The 17,860-nt window shown below is 44.6% G+C and overlaps 1 protein-coding gene across 1 annotated transcript in view; it reads right to left on the bottom strand.

The window, feature by feature from the left end:
• Nucleotides 1-3,028: 3,028 nt before the first annotated feature.
• LOC144496112 (sodium/potassium-transporting ATPase subunit beta-1-interacting protein 3-like) overlaps nucleotides 3,029-17,860 on the bottom strand; it is a 417,958-nt gene continuing 403,126 nt past the window's right edge. The window contains exons 5-6 of the mRNA XM_078217085.1: nucleotides 12,867-12,927; nucleotides 3,029-3,114 (exon numbers count right to left, since the gene is read on the bottom strand). Coding sequence (XP_078073211.1) covers nucleotides 3,029-3,114; nucleotides 12,867-12,927 — 147 coding nt within the window. The remainder of the gene's footprint in view (nucleotides 3,115-12,866; nucleotides 12,928-17,860) is intronic.

The raw sequence follows: 17,860 nt of genomic DNA, 5'->3' as shown, positions 1-17,860 counted from the left end.
TCCACTGAAAACATGCCCACGATGATTTTGATGTGGAGATGCCGGCGTTGGACTGGGGTAAACACAGTTTACTTGTTAAACTTCTCACGATGATTTTGACAGCTCCTAACACAGAGTGACTATCTGGTGCAGCAGGTCTGGTCTAGGCTACAGAGGTAGTAACAGTCTGCTTGAAGAAACTGGTGTCCGGATACAACCAGGAAAAATGACTCTTCACCGATAGATCCTCTGGTCTGGGTAAAGCCACCTCCGTACAGCCCATTCACTGGCTGTGCTCTTCTAGGCTCACCAGCTGTTTGCTGAGGCTGCTACTGCTTGTCTTGCTCCATCTTCTTCTCCATCCAAACTAATGTGGCTATACTGGCACCCAGGATAAGCTGAGAGTTTAACAAGGTAGGTAAATCAAAGAATCTCAAAGTAATCTGGAAGCTGAAAACTCTCCTCCATACAGCATGATAACACATGGATTTCTCTCATTCAATTGCCTCCAATGCATAGTGCTTTCTGTGTTCCTGAGGAATCAATCCTATTCGGTTTTGGGCACTGGCTCAGGATTTGGCAATTCTGCATTAAATTCATTCAGAAATCCTAATGAGATCACAGGGCCCAGCCTGATTTGCACACATTCATGAGGCTCCACCTTTTTCTGGCAGATTTAAAAACTGCGTGGTTAAAATGGTAGCTAGAGGGAAAGCAGTGGGAATGGGATAGTAATTACACAGAAGCATTTTTTAACAGTACCACCCCATTCATGCTATACAAGGTGGGTTAAAATCTCCCCTATAGGTTGGTCAAGAAAATTTCTACCACTCTCCATCCACAGTATGCTTTAACCCTTTGAGTTAAAGGTAGCTTTGGAAACAGCACCAGTGTTTGCACTTCCCATTATCAGCCACAGCAAGGTCACTCTGCATTCTAGAAGTGATCAGAGTCACACAGTACCACACAGCTTGGTAAATGAATGGCATTAATGATTCTATAGCAGCCTTCTGAAAACACAAGAGTGTTTCCATTTTCATTAATATGGGCAGGATGTCCAGCCCTTCCTGCTGCCGGAAACTTCCGGTCTTGCCGAAGCCAACCACCTGCAGTGGGTTCCCAGATGGTGGGATGGGCGAGCCAGGCAACAGCCCATAGACTTTGGTGAGAAGATCCTGCCAGTGGCCAATGACTCTCTGCATCCGCCACAGGAAATCTCACTGCACAGTGGGAAAATCCTGGCCTTCGCCTGCTGTAACTAAGATTAAAGCTGCTACTATTACAAATATTTTAGGAATATCAATCTGCTATAGGCTATTGTTGTTTTATTGGTTCCCAGATGTTGTTACAAAGAACAAAGAACAATACAGCACAGGAACAGGCCCTTCGGCCCTCCAAGCCCGTGCCGCTCCCTGGTCCAAACTAGACCATTCTTTTGTATCCCTCCATTCCCACTCCATTCATATGGCTATCTAGATAAGTCTTAAATGTTCCCAGTGTGTCCGCCTCCACCACCTTGCCTGGCAGCGCATTCCAGGCCCCCACCACCCTCTGTGTAAAATATGTCCTTCTGATATCTGTGTTAAACCTCCCCCCCTTCACCTTGAACCTCTGATCCCTCGTGAACGTCACCACCGACCTGGGGAAAAGCTTCCCACCGTCCACCCTATCTATGCCTTTCATAATTTTATACACCTCTGTTAAGTCTCCCCTCATCCTCCGTCTTTCCAGGGAGAACAACCCCAGTTTACCCAATCTCTCCTCATAACTAAGCCCCTCCATACCAGGCAACATCCTGGTAAACCTCCTCTGTACTCTCTCCAAAGCCTCCACGTCCTTCTAGTAGTGTGGCGACCAGAACTGGACGCAGTATTCCAAATGCGGCCGAACCAACGTTCTATACATCTGCAACATCAGACCCCAACTTTTATACTCTATGCCCTGTCCTATAAAGGCAAGCATGCCATATGCCTTCTTCACCACCTTCTCCACCTGTGACGTCACCTCCAAGGATCTGTGGACTTGCACATCCAGGTCCCTCTGCGTATCTACACCCTTTATGGTTCTGCCATTTATCGTATAGCTCCTCCCTACATTATTTCTACCAAAATGCATCACTTCGCATTTATCAGGATTGAACTCCATCTGCCATTTCTTTGCCCAAATTTCCAGCCTATCTATATCCTTCTGTAGCCTCTGACAATGCTCCTCACTGTCTGCAAGTCCTGCCAATTTTGTGTCGTCCGCAAACTTACTGATCACCCCAGTTACACCTTCTTCCAGATCGTTTATATAAATCACAAACAGCAGAGGTCCCAATACAGAGCCCTGCAGAACACCACTAGTCACAGGCCTCCAGCCGGAAAATAATCACACTTAATAATCACACTTTCAGTTTGTAGAGATCAGAAACTGTTTATGCCTAATTTGCCATGCTGTCTTTATCAAAACAGAGACCAAAGTAATGTACACATTACTTCGGTGTCTATTGCAGCTGTGAAATGTGGACCCCTGGGACATTTACACATAACGTTAGTTCCTAGCTAAGGAGTCCTAGCTATTTATAGGTGTTTACAGATAGTACAACAACATATAACAGATTACGTTCTTTAGTGTTCTGTTGTTAGTTTAAAATATTAGCATGGAGTTCTGAATATTTCTTTGAGCATGAACCAATGGAAGCAATTTCTGATATACATTTAAAGCAGTGGTGGTTTGAGCATCATATACCATCTATATACAACCGATTCAGTTATAATGATCTCAACTAATACATATTCTTTCTTATAGCACATATTTTCCTCAAACCTGTCTGAAGCTCCAGCAATATGGTGAGTTCAAACACTAATAAATGAACCTCCAATAAGAATTATTTGTGTGCACTCTTTGAGTTTGTATTTATGAGGTTCAATGGCAGTAGACTGACTGTGACATGCCTTAATATTAAGAATTAGAATTGCATAGCAAGTGATGCAGTTAAGTATTTTACTGTGAACTTAGTTTCAATTCCTGGGGATTAGTAGTGTTATAGTAAAACACTAAACCTTACTTACAGGTAAACAGGCGTTAACTGTACATGGGAAGGTTTCTGGGGAGCGTGGTGGGAGTATGACTCAAGTCCTCCTATGAAATCAACTGAAACCACAACACAACGACAAATAAATACAGTTTCACAAGTTAAAAGAATGAAATGAATGAAGAAAAACAGATATAAAGTGATAAATATTGATTAGAAATAAAAATGCAACACCTTAACAAAACAAAAGCACATGGTTGGCCCAATATTCCCCGGTTAGCTATTTTAACAGATGCATTAAACAATTTCACAAAGACGAAGTAAATTGATCTTAGGGACCGATGGCAGCATCCAGTGCATCTTGAATGATTCCAGAGTTCTTTCTCCACTACCTGGAAAGTGATTCCAGTTATTATTAATCATTCATTGTGGAGCAAGTGGGTTCTACAATCAGTTCTGAACATTCCTTTTTGCCAGTTCAGTTCTTTGTTTATTTCAGAGGGTCAGTATGAGGGAGTGCTGCACTGTCAGAGGGTCAATACTAAGGGAGTGCTGCACTGTCAGAGGGTCAGTATGAGGGAGTGCTGCACTGTCAGAGGGTCAATACTAAGGGAGTGCTGCACTGTCAGAGGGTCAATACTAAGGGAGTGCTGCACTGTCAGAGGGTCAATACTAAGCGAAAGTCGCACTGTCAGATGCTCAGTACTGAAGGAGTTCCGCACTCAGAGGGTCAATACTGAGTAAGTGCAACACTGTCACAGGGTCAGTACTGAGTGAGTGCTGAACTGTCAGAAGGTCAATGCTTCCATTAAAACAGTAAACTGAGGCACTCTGTCTGTTTATCCATGAGTATTGATGGCAGAAATGTTTACACTTATTTTGGGATGGTGGAAAAGTTGTGTCCTTTTTAAAAGAAAATTATGTGCTGTTCAAGGTAAAGGATGTCAATGATGGATAATGGAGTGTTTATTCTTGGAATCAAGATCAAAAGAACAATTTTCCAACTTTGGGTGCCCAAATTATTGAGGTGTGCTACTTTGGTAAGGAGCCTCCTGCCAAACGGTCCAATGTTGGACAATAACCCAACTACACCCAAATTATGACTGTTGTTTTGGTCCTCCTCAAGTTCATAGAGTCAGTCTTTCTTGATTTATAATTCCAGGGGAATTCACTCTGCTATTTGCGACAGGCAGGAATGTCAGATTTCACCAAACTGCTGCAAGGTGATTAATTCCCATTCACAATGTTCAGCAGATTTATTCCCAGAGCAGTAACAACAGCAACTGCAAGTGGTATTTGGAGGCATAAGGTGCTGAGGATGGTGCACTTTTCATCAATGGCACTATTTGCTCAAATACTTAATTATGCGTATTACAGCCATTGGGTTGGAAGCAATGTGTTTCCTCCACACTGTCAGTGCATCAGCAATGTAACATTTCTATTTCCGAGGCACAGTAAGACTTCTCACAACACCAGGTTAAAGTCCAACAGGTTTATTTAGTATCACAAGCTTTCGGAGCGCTGCTCATTCATCAGGTGAGTGGAGAGTTGGGTTCACAAACACAGCATATATAAAAAGAGACTCAATTGCAAGATAATGGTTGGAATGCGAGTCTTTGCAGGTAATCAAGTCTTTACAGGTGCAAACAATGCGAGTGGAGAGAGGGATAGTCACAGGTTAAAAGAGGTGTGAATTGTCTCAAGCGAAGATAGTTAGTAGGATTTTGCAAACCCAGGCCAAATGGTGGGGGTTACACGTAATGTGACATGAACCCAAGGTCCCGGTTGAGGCCGTCCTCATGCGTGTGGAACTTGGCTATCAAACTTGGCACGCATGAGGACAGCCTCAACCGGGATCTTGGGTTCATGTCACACTACGTGTAACTCCCACCATTTGGCCTGACATGTGACAACACAGGTATAAAACTTGGAAACACCAACATATTGTGTGCGTGTTCTGCTCAAAGCAAAAGTGAAACTAAGACTGGATCACATGACACATTTTCCTTCTCGTGATATCTTGCTAATATCCCTTCCAGACCCATTACAACATCTGCTAGTTTCTTCAGCTTGGTTTCTGCAAATATGCCTTTATGCACCACTGCCTTAGCCTTCCATCACAAAGCCTTCATACACTCAGACCCACCATCTGGAATGTTCCCCGCAAACCCCTCCATCTTTCTTTCTCTCTTCTTCAAAACTCTTGGTCATGACTTCACTCATCTTTTTCCAAACATTTCTCTGTTTCTAGTGACAATATTTTTCCAAGTCAACATTGTGTGTGGTTTGGAGGGAAACTTAGAGCCTAATCTTCATATGCACCTGTTGTCCTTGTCATTCTTTGTGGTAGAGAACACAGGTTTGGAAGGCGCTGTTTTGCTAAGTTGCTTCTGTGCATCCTGAAGGTGGGAAACACTATTGTCGCATGCACTGATGATGGTGGAGTGATTAAAATTGGGGTTGCACAAGAGGTGAGCAAAACATATCAAAGGCTTGTGGAGCTGGAGGAGATTACAGAAATAAGGGAAGGGCAAGTCCATGGCAGGATTTGAAATAAGGATGAGAATTTTAAAGGCAAGGCATTACTTGACCAGGAGCCAATGCAGGTTACTGAGCACAGGGATGATAAATGGCAGGGGTGCTGCTGAAATGGCTGATCCTCTGATTGAACAGCCTTGGGGGTTGGCCACTGTCCTGAACTGTGACAGCAGCCCCTGTGGCAGCTTGACTTTAACCTCCCTGGTAAAATTCTACCATGGTTTCCGTCGTCAATTACAACTCAAATCGCTTGTAAAGTTTGCTTTGTGTAAGCATGGCCAAAGACTTTGAATTAGGCGTTTCTTAGCAGTTGTTTGACAAGACATTACTATTTAGATTGATGCCATGAGCATTAATTGCTTCCCTTAAACAAAGAAGCACAAGACATCAAGCACAATGACACTGAACAATGCAGACAGGGTCATCAACCATCCACTACTTGCTAACTAACTACCCAGGGGACATTTTGCTGTGGCTTCCACACATTTTCCACCCCTTGCCTCTAAGCCAGAGGAAGATAGGTTCCTTGCAGACAGCCAATGTATTTAGTGCACCTTCTAATTTTTAACAAAAGCATTTGAAAGTTGAAAAGTGCAACAGACAAAATAACTGCAGGTATTTTTCCACAGGCAGATGATCAGTAAATTGCCAATGGAAGCAGTGGAGTAAGTTATTTCTGCCTGTTCTGTGGGGAACACGGAGAAAAGTATGGACAGCACAAGACAAAATAAATCAGAAAAAATAGTTTATTAAAATATCTTCTGAAACCCCAGTGACTGCTCAATTTAAGAATAAGTATTTTGGTTTGATTTCAGCAGTGGGGGGAAATTCTAGCTTGGTATGATACTAATGCACAAAATAAACAGGTCAATATGTTTTTGTGAACCCTGCTTTTAAGAGAAAGAAGTTTGATCTTTTTGGGTGGAATTTTCCTGCCTCGCTCACCACAGGAATTGTAGCAGGCGGGACAGAACCATACAATGGTTCGTTGACCTCAGGCGGGATTTTCCGGTCTTGTGGCGAGCGTGGCTGGCTTGGAATACAAGTGATCTGATTACATGTGGTTTTACGGCAGAGCTTAAAAGACAGTACTTAAAGTGAACATAAATCTGAAAGACTTTAAGAAATTCTGAGATGCAGTTAACCTTCAGCTAACACCCTGAAAGAGTGCAGTGATCATGACAGGAAAGGAGTGAAACGAAAGCCTGAGGTGCAGTCTCAGCGGAGGATCTGATTTAGTCATAGAGGTTTACAGCATGGAAACAGGCCCTTCGGCCCAACTTGTCCATGCCGGCCCTTTTTTTAAACCACTAAGCTAGTCCCAATTGCCCATCTTTGGCCCATATCCCTCTATACCCATCTTACCCATGTAACTGTCTAAATGCTTTTTAAAAGACAAAATTGTACCCGTCTCAACTACTACGTCTGGCAGCTTGTTCCAGACACTCATCACCCTCTGTGTGAAAAAATTGCCCCTCTGGACCCTTTTGTATCTCTCCCCTCTCACCTTAAACCTATGCCCTCTAGTTTTAGACTCCCCTACCTTTGGGAAAATATGTTGACTATCTAGCTGACCTATGCCCCCCATTATTTTATAGACCTCTATAAGATCACCCCTCAGCCTCCTACACTCCAGAGAAAATAATTCCCAGTCTATTCAGACTCTCCTTATAACTCAAACCATCAAGTCCCGGTAGCATCCTAGTAAATCTTTCCTGCACTCTTTCTAGCTTAATAATGTCCTTTCTACGATAGGGTGTCCAGAACTGTACACAGTGCTCCTTCCTAAAGGTGGCTTTAAGTGAATAATTAACAACTTATTTTATTCAACCAACCGGGAACTTTAACTAAACCAGTAACAATTTTAATTAAAGGATGGTTCGACTGAAATGTTGTTCAAATAAAGATAAGGGTCATTTAGTGCCAAAACAGTAATAACAGAATCTTAGTCACTCTCAAAAAAACTAGATACAACCAGGTCTGGTGGCTTGGAAAAGATCTGGAGGTTCTTCTGTAGTTGTCCGCTGTCTGTAAGCACTGTCCGATTGGGTACTTTTCGCTGGTTGAATGGTGAGTTCTCTTAAGACATATCTGAAGCTGGCAGAGTTAAGAACTAACTGTTGATCTAACTGCCTTTAACTGCTTCAGCTGATCTGACCCTGATTCTGGCTCAAGCTCTGTGAATTTATCTGTCAATTTCCCCATGTGGACTCTGTGATATTTCTACACCAACTGTCAGTTCCTTCTGGTTATGTACATCATTGTTTTAATGCAATGATCCATCAGAGAAACCTAAAGAGCCACATATTATATTACAAACCAAACTAGCAAATGTACCTCAGTGTACAATCCACTAAGTGGATTTCCCGTCTCTGCTACTTGATATAAAACTGTAGCAAGAGTTTCCATGTAATAAAATCCTTGTTCTAAGTATCAGTTTGAGCAAGAATCTGATCGCTTACAAAACTCCTTTGCATATTAAATTTTTGATATAATTTTGTGGACCAGACTCTAATATCATGTAAGGAAGTCTCTTCATTGAATAGATCTGATAAAAACGTACAAGTTTTGTCATTAAGTAAGTCAATTCACTATTAATAAAATCAAAAAAATCACTCCAAAGAATTTTATTGCCTCTTCCTGGTATAAATAGGAGTTATGATTGTAATTGTCAGAGTACACTAATTTTGTTTATATGTACAGTTTAAACTTTCATAGCTGATAACTTTGATGTTGGTAAAAAACTGTATTGATTTTTACATTACCTTGACACATTAGATGCAATTGTATTAAAAGCTCAGTAGGCTAGAAATCACTGCCAGCAATATAAATAGATGAGCATCTGACATGTCCATGTGATATTACTCTTAGCCATTATCTTGGAAGGTCTTAATGAAGGCCACACTCCTTTTATTTTAAATGGAATGCATATGGATATTTGGTGTGGGGTTGGAAATAATTGCACTGTTACACAAGGGACGATCTTGTGAGGTTTGGTGAGTGCACATCATTAATGAGGAGTAGGAAGCGGGTTTTCATTGCATCATTTATCTTGATGAACAACTGAAACATTTTAAAAATAAAGAAGATTGCTGCAGTGGAAAGAAGGAACAGCTTTTAGTTTCTGCTTGCTGTGACATGGGGAAAAAATATCAAATAACTTCAGCAGAATTCTCCCATCTGCGGCACGATGGCACAGTGGTTAGCGCTGATGCCTCACAGCACCAGGGATCCAGAGTTCAATTACAGCTTTGGGTCACAGCCTTGGATTTTGCACATTCTCTCCGTGTCTGTGTAGATTTCCTCCGGGTGTTTCGGTTTCCTCCCACAGTCCATAGGTGTGCAGGTTAGGTGGATTGGCCATGCTAAATTGCCTCTTGGTGTCCCAAGGTGTGTAGGTTGGGAGGACTAGCAGGATAAATGCATGGGGTTATGGGGATAGAGCAGTGGGGAGGGCCTGGGTGGGATGCTCCTCTCCCCGTGTCTGCGTGAGTTTCCTCCGGGTGCTCTGGCTTCCTCCCACAGTCTGAAAGACGTGCTGGTTAGGTACATTGGCCATGCTAAATTCTCCCTCAGTGTACCCAAACAGGTGCCGGAGTGTGGCGACTAAGGGATTTTCACAGTAACTTCATTGCAGTGTTAATGTAAGCCTCCTTGTGACACTGATAAATAAACTTTAAAAAACACTGGGGCTAATTCCCGTGTCGGGGGTGGGGAATGTTTCCCGCTGTGCAGGCCGATGAGAAACTATGACATATCTTCTGATCCCGACCTCATTAATTATGAATCCGGGAGTTTTGCACGTATTCCGTGGTGGGATGAGATTGATTGGACATGTCCCACGTCATATTTCGATGCTATATTTAAAATATATCACTGACCCATCATTGAAGAAAGAAGATGGAGCTGCTGAAAAAGAAGAAGGATTTCCAGGAACACACTGAGGCTGGAAGTCGGATCACCTCGATGACACTGAAGCTGGAATATCCACCTGAAATGTACGCCCCCCCCCCCCCCATGCACTGCTGTGGGATTCCAGGGTGCAGGGTAGCTTGTGGCCTGCATCCTGAACTCGGGAGGCAGCCCCAGGCATTCTTCAAGTAAGTCCGACTCCTACGCAGCACGTAGTTCCAAACGTGTCCTGGACAGGTATGTTTTCCTGCTGGCGACACAGAGAATCGGGCATGGGGTGGAAGTTTCTGGTCGGGCTTTCAGCTGCATCTCATTGGCAGGATACAAATCAATTACACGCCAAGCTCCAGTGGGTTTCCTGATCCAAGATGGCAGCCACCAGTGATATTCATGCTGGTGTAAAACCATTTTTGGACCTCTCACTGAATTGCTCCCCCCTCTGCCCACCACAGAACATCCTGGCAGAGGTGTGGGAGAATTCTACCCTTGGGAGGTGAAAGTGGTCTTGTCAGCAGCACCAAATGGGCTTACAGTGAACCAGCAGTCAATTTTTCACACAGCAGTTATTTCCCATGGACTCGGGAAATCTTAGCAAGGTTTTTACTTTTAAACAGGGAAAGGTGAAAGTGCAACTAGGAAACCAATCTCCAAAAGGAGTGAAATTCAGTGGGAAGAACAGCCTAGTGAAAAATCAGCTGCTAACTCGCTACAAACCTGTTTTATGCTAAGGGAATAGAGCAGTTTGGGGTGGCACAGTGGTTAGCACTGCTGCCTCACAGCGCCAGGAACCTGGGTTCAATTCCAGCCTTGGGTGACTGTCTGTGTGGAGTTTGCATGTTCTCCCCGTGTCTGCATGGGTTTCCACCAGGTGCTCCGGTTTCCTTCCACAGTCCAAAGATGTGTGGGTTAGGTGGATTGGCAATGGTAAATTGCCCCTTAGTGTCAGGGGAATCACAGGGTAAATATGGGGGGTTACGGGGATAAGTTCTGGATGGGATTGTTGTCGGTGAAGGCTTGATGGGCCGAATGGCCTCCTTCTGCACTGTAGGGATTCTATGAATATCACCACCATTGACCTAGGATGAAAGTACCATGAATTCTCTCCTTATTTCTTCTACCAAAAGTGACACATGATGTCCACTGCTCAGTTACCAACACTGACTTCTCTTCATCATTTCCTTTATCTATGTTAATATCGTTTTCAGGAGATTAGATGTTTTTGGAATGCAGCAGCTCACACATTCTTACCACTAAGGAGAAAAAAAATTCTAAGTGTCGAATTCGCATGAAAACTGGAGTAATTCACGTTAGTTTTTTCAGTGGGAGTTCAGAAAAGAATCTCCCACACTCTGCACACTGCAGAGGCCACCAGCGTGAATATCATTAAATTCCAGTGGGTGGGGCCTTTTCCCACTGGGGAGGCTGCAATCAGTGCGCTGAGTGGGCCACTGTGCATGTTGATCTGTCAGCGCTGAGATCAGCGCGTGCACTGTGGCCCCGGACTAGACGGTTCCCGATTGCTGGCTGGCTTGATCGTTGACCAGCCCCGCAACCCCCACAATGCCAGCTCTCCACCCTCCCTCCTCCTCCCACAGCCTAATCACTGCCCCTGACCATTCCCGGCCCGTCCTGATCTCCAGCACCCACCCACCCAACCACGATAGTTACCCCGCTCCCACAGTGCCGATCCCCCGTGAGCAGGTTGACCGCACTCCTCCCCTGGTTTACACCAATGCCCCCCACCAACCCAGCCCGCTCTGATCGCAGGCCTCCCTTCTTCCCCATAATCCTGACTGCAGCATGGCAGCGGGACCCTCTACCCCCTCCGATCGCCCCTAAGGCCCTGCCCCCGAGGCCCGCCCACCCATATGCCCTGCCCCCTTCGCACCGCCCCATGCCCAATGGGCACTGCCAAGGTGCCCCTGGGCATTGGCACTTTGCCCCTTGGTTAATGCCAGGGGGCACAGGCTGGCACTGCCAGAGTGCTGATTTCTGGCGCGGAGCAAACTCCGCGGACATCTGGCGCTGGGAGATGCAAGCGGGGCACGAACGCTCGCGCAAACCCCACGAATCGGCTGCTGCGAGATTCTCCCGACCCACTGTATGAAAAAATTAGCACAGCTGGATGGGAGAATCGCAGTCAGGGTAGAGCATTGACAGAAGTTCAATATTGGGTTTAAGGGTACATTGAACATATACTTAAACCAAGAGGAAATAACGCAACTCTAGATATTATGGAGTCAGAAATCCAGAATTGATGGTGCTGAGATAGAAGCAACAATATTTTCATCGAGGGATATGAGTCAGTTCCACCATCCACATTCAGTTCCCTATTAAATTTCCAGTCTGTGTTCCGGATTGAAGGGACCATCTCCTACATCATGATACTTCCACTGGCACTTATGTACAAATGACATGCATGAGGTATAGCATCACAATTCACATCATTTATGCCCACATTTCTATTGTCATAACTTACACAGATCAATGTGGTATTATCTTTTTCATAACCTGACTGCCTCAGTAAAAGTTCAGTGCAAATTATTTATTTAAGATGCTTATCACCTGGAAAACATTTATCTAGTTTTCAAGCCTGTCTACATATCTTCATTTATTTTCTGCTTTGGGGAGACACTGAGCTGGCCTTTGACTTGCGTGAGTGATGGACTCTCATCACCAACACATTTCTGACTGCCACAAGTGGTAAACAAAACTATTAACCAGCATGGATCTTTTTGTACAGAAATGTCTTGTTAAATGAATGAAGTTCATTGCTGGGGAGTAGAAAGGGTCATAAATGATCAGTCGCCTAAAAATCAATGGAAAGGATAAGCAGGGAATGATCCATTGGTTGTGGTCCACTTATGTTAAAAGCTGCATCCCATGAACTTTTCCCACAATCGAACTGTATGCATGTTTGTTGAATGTAAAGTAGGATCCCGTCTCCGTCATCCAAACAGGTATACATCTAGCAAGAATGAATAACAATCAAGAATATGAACTGTGCCTAGCTCAGGAATATTGTACTCAATTGCAACGGATCAAGACTACCCAGATAATATCAGTAAGACACAGGAGCGGCATTGAATCAGAGATTGTGAACAGGAAACATTTGTTTTCCTCAGTTTTTGAGACACTTCTCAGTGCATGAATTTATGAAAGCAAAGATGGCTGGTAACCATGTCTTCTTCACATCCCTCACTCAATTTGACTCATGGAAATCTGACACATCTTACATAATATTCCAGTTATGGTATTAGCTGGACAGCATCAAAAAAAGAGGCAGTGGCTAAAGAAAACTCTCACTAATTTGATGCGTGATTGGCGCGATGTAGTGTGAATCTAAGACAAATTAGTCATTATTGCAAAGTCATGTCTCACCCTGGAGTGATCCAGAGACGGGTGTGTTTTCAGTACTTACAGCTGTCCTCTTCCTCAGTGAAAACGCTGATCACATAGCAGGCATAAACAAAACCAATGAGCTGTGGAGAGAAGAGACAAAGAGAATCCAAAGTTATATACTGCTTGAAGTATTTTTCATTGTATCTATCCTACAATTCTTGGACTAGAACTTTCCAATTCCTCCATTCTTATTACGTAAGATGGAGTTTATTTAAGAATATTTTTAAAATGGTTTTATTTCACAATTTAATTTTGGTTGTTGTCAATTTAGCTGAAGGCCAGTAATCCCAGTTTAAACTATACTTCTCTTAAGCCACTTTGAAATCTTCTGTAAGGAATTGGAAGCCACAGTTGTGAGATGAAGGGACCACGTTTTAGTTAAATATGCCACCTAGTCTTCCAAAATGGATTTAATAAAATATTAAGCAATATTTGACGATGCAGTCATGAGTAAAAGAGCAACCAAACTATCAAAAAAATGTTAAGTGCCTAGAAATCACACAGCAATCATCAGCTGCTTATGATGGAACAGAAAGTTTTGGAGTTGAGTTTCACCTTCTTAGTGCCCCAATTTGGGATGCTGGTCAGGAAATACTTCAAGTTTATTTATTAGTCACAAGTAGGTTTACATTAACACTGCAATGAAGTTACTGTGAAGATCCGACACTCCGGCACCTGTTCAGGTTCACTGAGGCAGAATTTAGCATAGCCAATCCACCTCACCACCTCACCAGACTGTGGGAAGAAACTGAAGCACCTAGAGGAAACCCACGCAGTCATGGGGAGAACATGCAGACTGCACACAGACAGTGACCCAAGCCGGGAATTAAACCCGAGTCCCTGACGCTGTGAGGCAGCAGTGCTAACCACTGTGCCACCCTTCGTCTGGAGTCCCATTGGTTTAAGACCTTCTTGTTGCATCTGAAGATCCTGCTTCATGCAGGTGGAAGCTTCATTACTATACAGAAGGAAGAGCAGAAGGGCACCACACCATTTCTAGTGAGTTTCTAAAAGAAGGAAAATGAGGTGGAGTGGTGTAGGGAGGGGATTCCAGAGCTTAGAGAAAGCAATTGAAGCCACCAATGATGGAGCAAGGAGAATGCTGTAAGCGTCAGAATTAGATTATGAAGTGTTTGGAGAGGGAATAATAACAATAGTTTTGATTTTCCCAATATTTAATTGGAGGAAATTTCTGCTCATCCAGTACTGGATGTCGGCTAAGCAATCTGACAATTTAACAACAGCGAAGGAGTTGAGAGAGGTGGTGGTGAGGTAGAGCTGTGTGTTGGCAATGTAGATGTGAAAACTATTGCTATCCTCTTAGATGATTAAAGGGCAGCAGACAGATGAGAAATAGTAGCAGAAAAATGATAGATCCTTGGAGATCTCACCTGAGGTAAAGGTGCAGGAGCACGAATAAAAGGCTAGGGAGTGATACCCTGACTACAATTAGGTAGTTTAGAATTGAACCAGGTGAGAGCTGACCCAGTCAGATGATAGTGGAGAGGTGTTGGAGCAGGATGGTGTGGTCAACCATATCAGAGGCTGCAGACAGAGAAGGTGGAAAAGGATTTTGAATAATTGTATCAAATCTCCTCTCGGCCTTCTTTCTTCCAAGGAAAACAGTCCTAACTTTTCCAATCTATCTGCATGACTGTGGTCCCTCATCGCTGGAACCATTGTTACAAATAATTTCTGCATTCTCGCCAATGACTTCATACCCATCCCAAAGTGCCATGCCCAGAACTTGACATGATACTCGAGCTGAGGCCAAACTAGTGTCTTGTACAAGTTCAACATTGCTCTTGTACTCTCTGCCCCAAGTAGTAAAGTCTAGAATACAGTATGCTTTATTAACTACTCTTGCAGCCCATCCTGCCACCGTTAATTACATGTATATTTAGGCACAGGCCCCTTTGCTCATGCACCTGCTTTAGAGTTATATCTTTTATTTAATATTGTCTCTCCATCTTCTTCCTACTAAAATGAATCATTTCACATTTCTCCACATTGAACTTGATCTGCCTCTCATGGACAGGATGAGCTTGGAGAGGGCATGAGGGGAGAAACTAGAGAGATGAGAACTCAGGTCAGATCCAGCAATACCTTAGTCATAGTCATGGAGTCATAGAGGTTTACAGCATGGAAACAGGCCCTTCGGCCCAACTTGTCCATGCCGCCCTTTTCTTTAAACCCCTAAGCTAGTCCCAATTGCCCGCGCTTGGCCCATATCCCTCTATACCCATCCTACCCATGTGACTGTCTAAATGCTTTTTAAAAGACAAAATTGTACCCGCCTCTACTACGACCTCTGGCAGCTTGTTCCAGACACTCACCACCCTCTGTGTGAAAAAATTGAATTTAAAATTCTCATCCTTGCTTTCAAATCTACCCATGATCTTGCCCCTCCCTATCTCGATAATCCCCTTCAGCTCCACAATCCTCTGAAATCTCCTTTACCTTTGGTCTCTTGAGTTTCCTCAATTTTTATTGTTCAGGCTGTGCTTCAGCAGCTGAGGACTTAATTTCTGGAATCCCCTCCCTAAATATCTCTCTCTCTTTACCTTTCTTTAAGATCTTTCTTAAAATCTACCTGCTCAATCCAGCTGTTGACCATCTGCCCTGTTATTTCTCTATGTGCCTCGATGTCAAACGTTGCTTTATAACCTTCCTGGGAAGCACCTTGGTTCGTTTTATTACTTGAAAGACACTATAGAAATACATTGCCGCTATTATTAAAACTCTCCATAATTGGAAATCGAGCAAATAAAAAGATAAGACAGGAAATCATTGGTTCACTTTGGATCAAGGTGATATTGAATGAGATAGGTTACCTAATTGAGTAATTTGGGAGATCTATGGGATCTGGCTCATTCTCTTCCAGACACTGGTTGATATCTGTCAGCCCAGCAGCTCTTGTTTAAGACTGGTTACAGGGAGATATTGATCCTTCCTTGACGTTAATCATGGGGGCACGTAATATATAATAGCTGGAATCGACAATTTCTAAACAGGATATTTCCCCCTGCATGCATCTACAAAGATTTCCACTATGGTTTATTTAAATCGATTTGCATTGATATCTCAGTAATTAATAGTGTGTCCAACAGGTCAATGTAATATATCTGGTGCAGGCTTATCCAACACACAGTCCATAACTGGGAATCTGGCCCCAAAGACACTGTTTAAAATACCAGTCAGCTCAGTGAAGTGAAGTTACAGGTACTGCAAGAGGCTGCTCCTCCAATCACAGGCCATTCCTCTCAGCAATTGCCGCTGATAGGCTCACTAATGGGGGAGAGAAACAGGCTGTGATTGGAAGCATTAGCAAACACCAGCGATGGTGAAGATGCTGTAGGAAAACAGAGGTGTTTGGAGAAGGGGTGGGGATGGAGAGGCTGCGGGTCACGGGGGGACGGAGAGGCTGCGGGGTCACGGGGGGACGGAGAGGCTGCGGGGTCACGGGGGGACGGAGAGGCTGCGGGGTCACGGGGGGACGGAGAGGCTGCGGGGTCACGGGGGGACGGAGAGGCTGCGGGGTCACGGGGGGACGGAGAGGCTGCGGGGTCACGGGGGGACGGAGAGGCTGCGGAGTCATGGGGGGACGGAGAGGCTGCGGGGTCACGGGGGGACGGAGAGGCTGCGGGGTCACGGGGGGACGGAGAGGCTGCGGGGTCACGGGGGGACGGAGAGGCTGCGGGGTCACGGGGGGACCCCGTTTTGTAAGAGGGAGGTCGTGCCTTACAAATTTGGTGGAGTTTTTTGAGGAAGTGACAAAAACGGTTGATGAAGGAAGGGCCGTGGATGTCGTCTGTATGGATTTCAGTCAGGCATTTGACAAAGTCCCACATGGCAGGTTGGTTAAGAAGGTTAAGGCTCATGGGATACAAAGAGAAGTGGCTAGATGGGTGGAGAACTGGCTTGGCCATAGGAGACAGAGGGTAGTGGTCGAAGGGTCTTTTTCCGGCTGGAGGTCTGTGACCAGTGGTGTTCCGCAGGGCTCTGTACTGGGACCTCTGCTATTGGTGATATATATAAATGATTTGGAAGAAGGTGTAACTGGTGTAATCAGCAAGTTTGCGGATGACACGAAGATGGCTGGACTTGCGGATAGCGAAGAGCATTGTCGGGCAATACAGCAGGATATAAATAGGCTGGAAAATTGGGCGGAGAGGTGGCAGATGGAGTTTAATCCGGATAAATGCGAAGTGATGCATTTTGGAAGAAATAATGTAGGGAGGAGTTATACAATAAATGGCAGAGTCATCAGGAGTATAGAAACACAGAGGGACCTAGGTGTGCAAGTCCACAAATCCTTAGGAAGGTGGCAACACAGGTGGAGAAGGTGGTGAAGAAGGCATATGGTATGCTTGCCTTTATAGGACGGGGTATAGAGTATAAAAGCTGGAGTCTGATGATGCAGCTGTATAGAACGCTGGTTAGGCCACATTTGGAGTACTGCGTCCAGTTCTGGTCGCCGCACTACCAGAAGGACGTGGAGGCGTTTGAGAGAGTGCAGAGAAGGTTTACCAGGATGTTGCCTGGTATGGAGGGTCTTAGCTATGAGGAGAGATTGGGTAGACTGGGGTTGTTCTCCTTGGAAAGACGGAGAATGAGGGGAGATCTAATAGAGGTGTACAAGATTATGAAGGGTATAGATAGGGTGAACAGTGGGAAGCTTTTTCCCAGGTCGGAGGTGACGATCACGAGGGGTCACGGGCTCAAGCTGAGAGGGGCGAAGTATAACTCAGATATCAGAGGGACGTTTTTTACACAGAGGGTGGTGGGGGCCTGGAATGCGCTGCCAAGTAGGGTGGTGGAGGCAGGCACGCTGACATCGTTTAAGACTTACCTGGATAGTCACATGAGCAGCCTGGGAATGGAGGGATACAAACGATTGGTCTAGTTGGACCGAGGAGCGGCACAGGCTTGGAGGGCCGAAGGGCCTGTTTCCTGTGCTGTACTGTTCTTTGTTCTTTGTTCTTTGGGACGGAGAAGCTGCGGGGTCACGGG

Source organism: Mustelus asterias, chromosome 7 (genome assembly GCF_964213995.1).
Source record: "Mustelus asterias chromosome 7, sMusAst1.hap1.1, whole genome shotgun sequence".
Classification (NCBI taxonomy): domain Eukaryota; kingdom Metazoa; phylum Chordata; class Chondrichthyes; order Carcharhiniformes; family Triakidae; genus Mustelus; species Mustelus asterias.
Note: the sequence above shows the minus strand (reverse complement) of the source record. Positions and strands in the feature narration are given on the sequence as shown.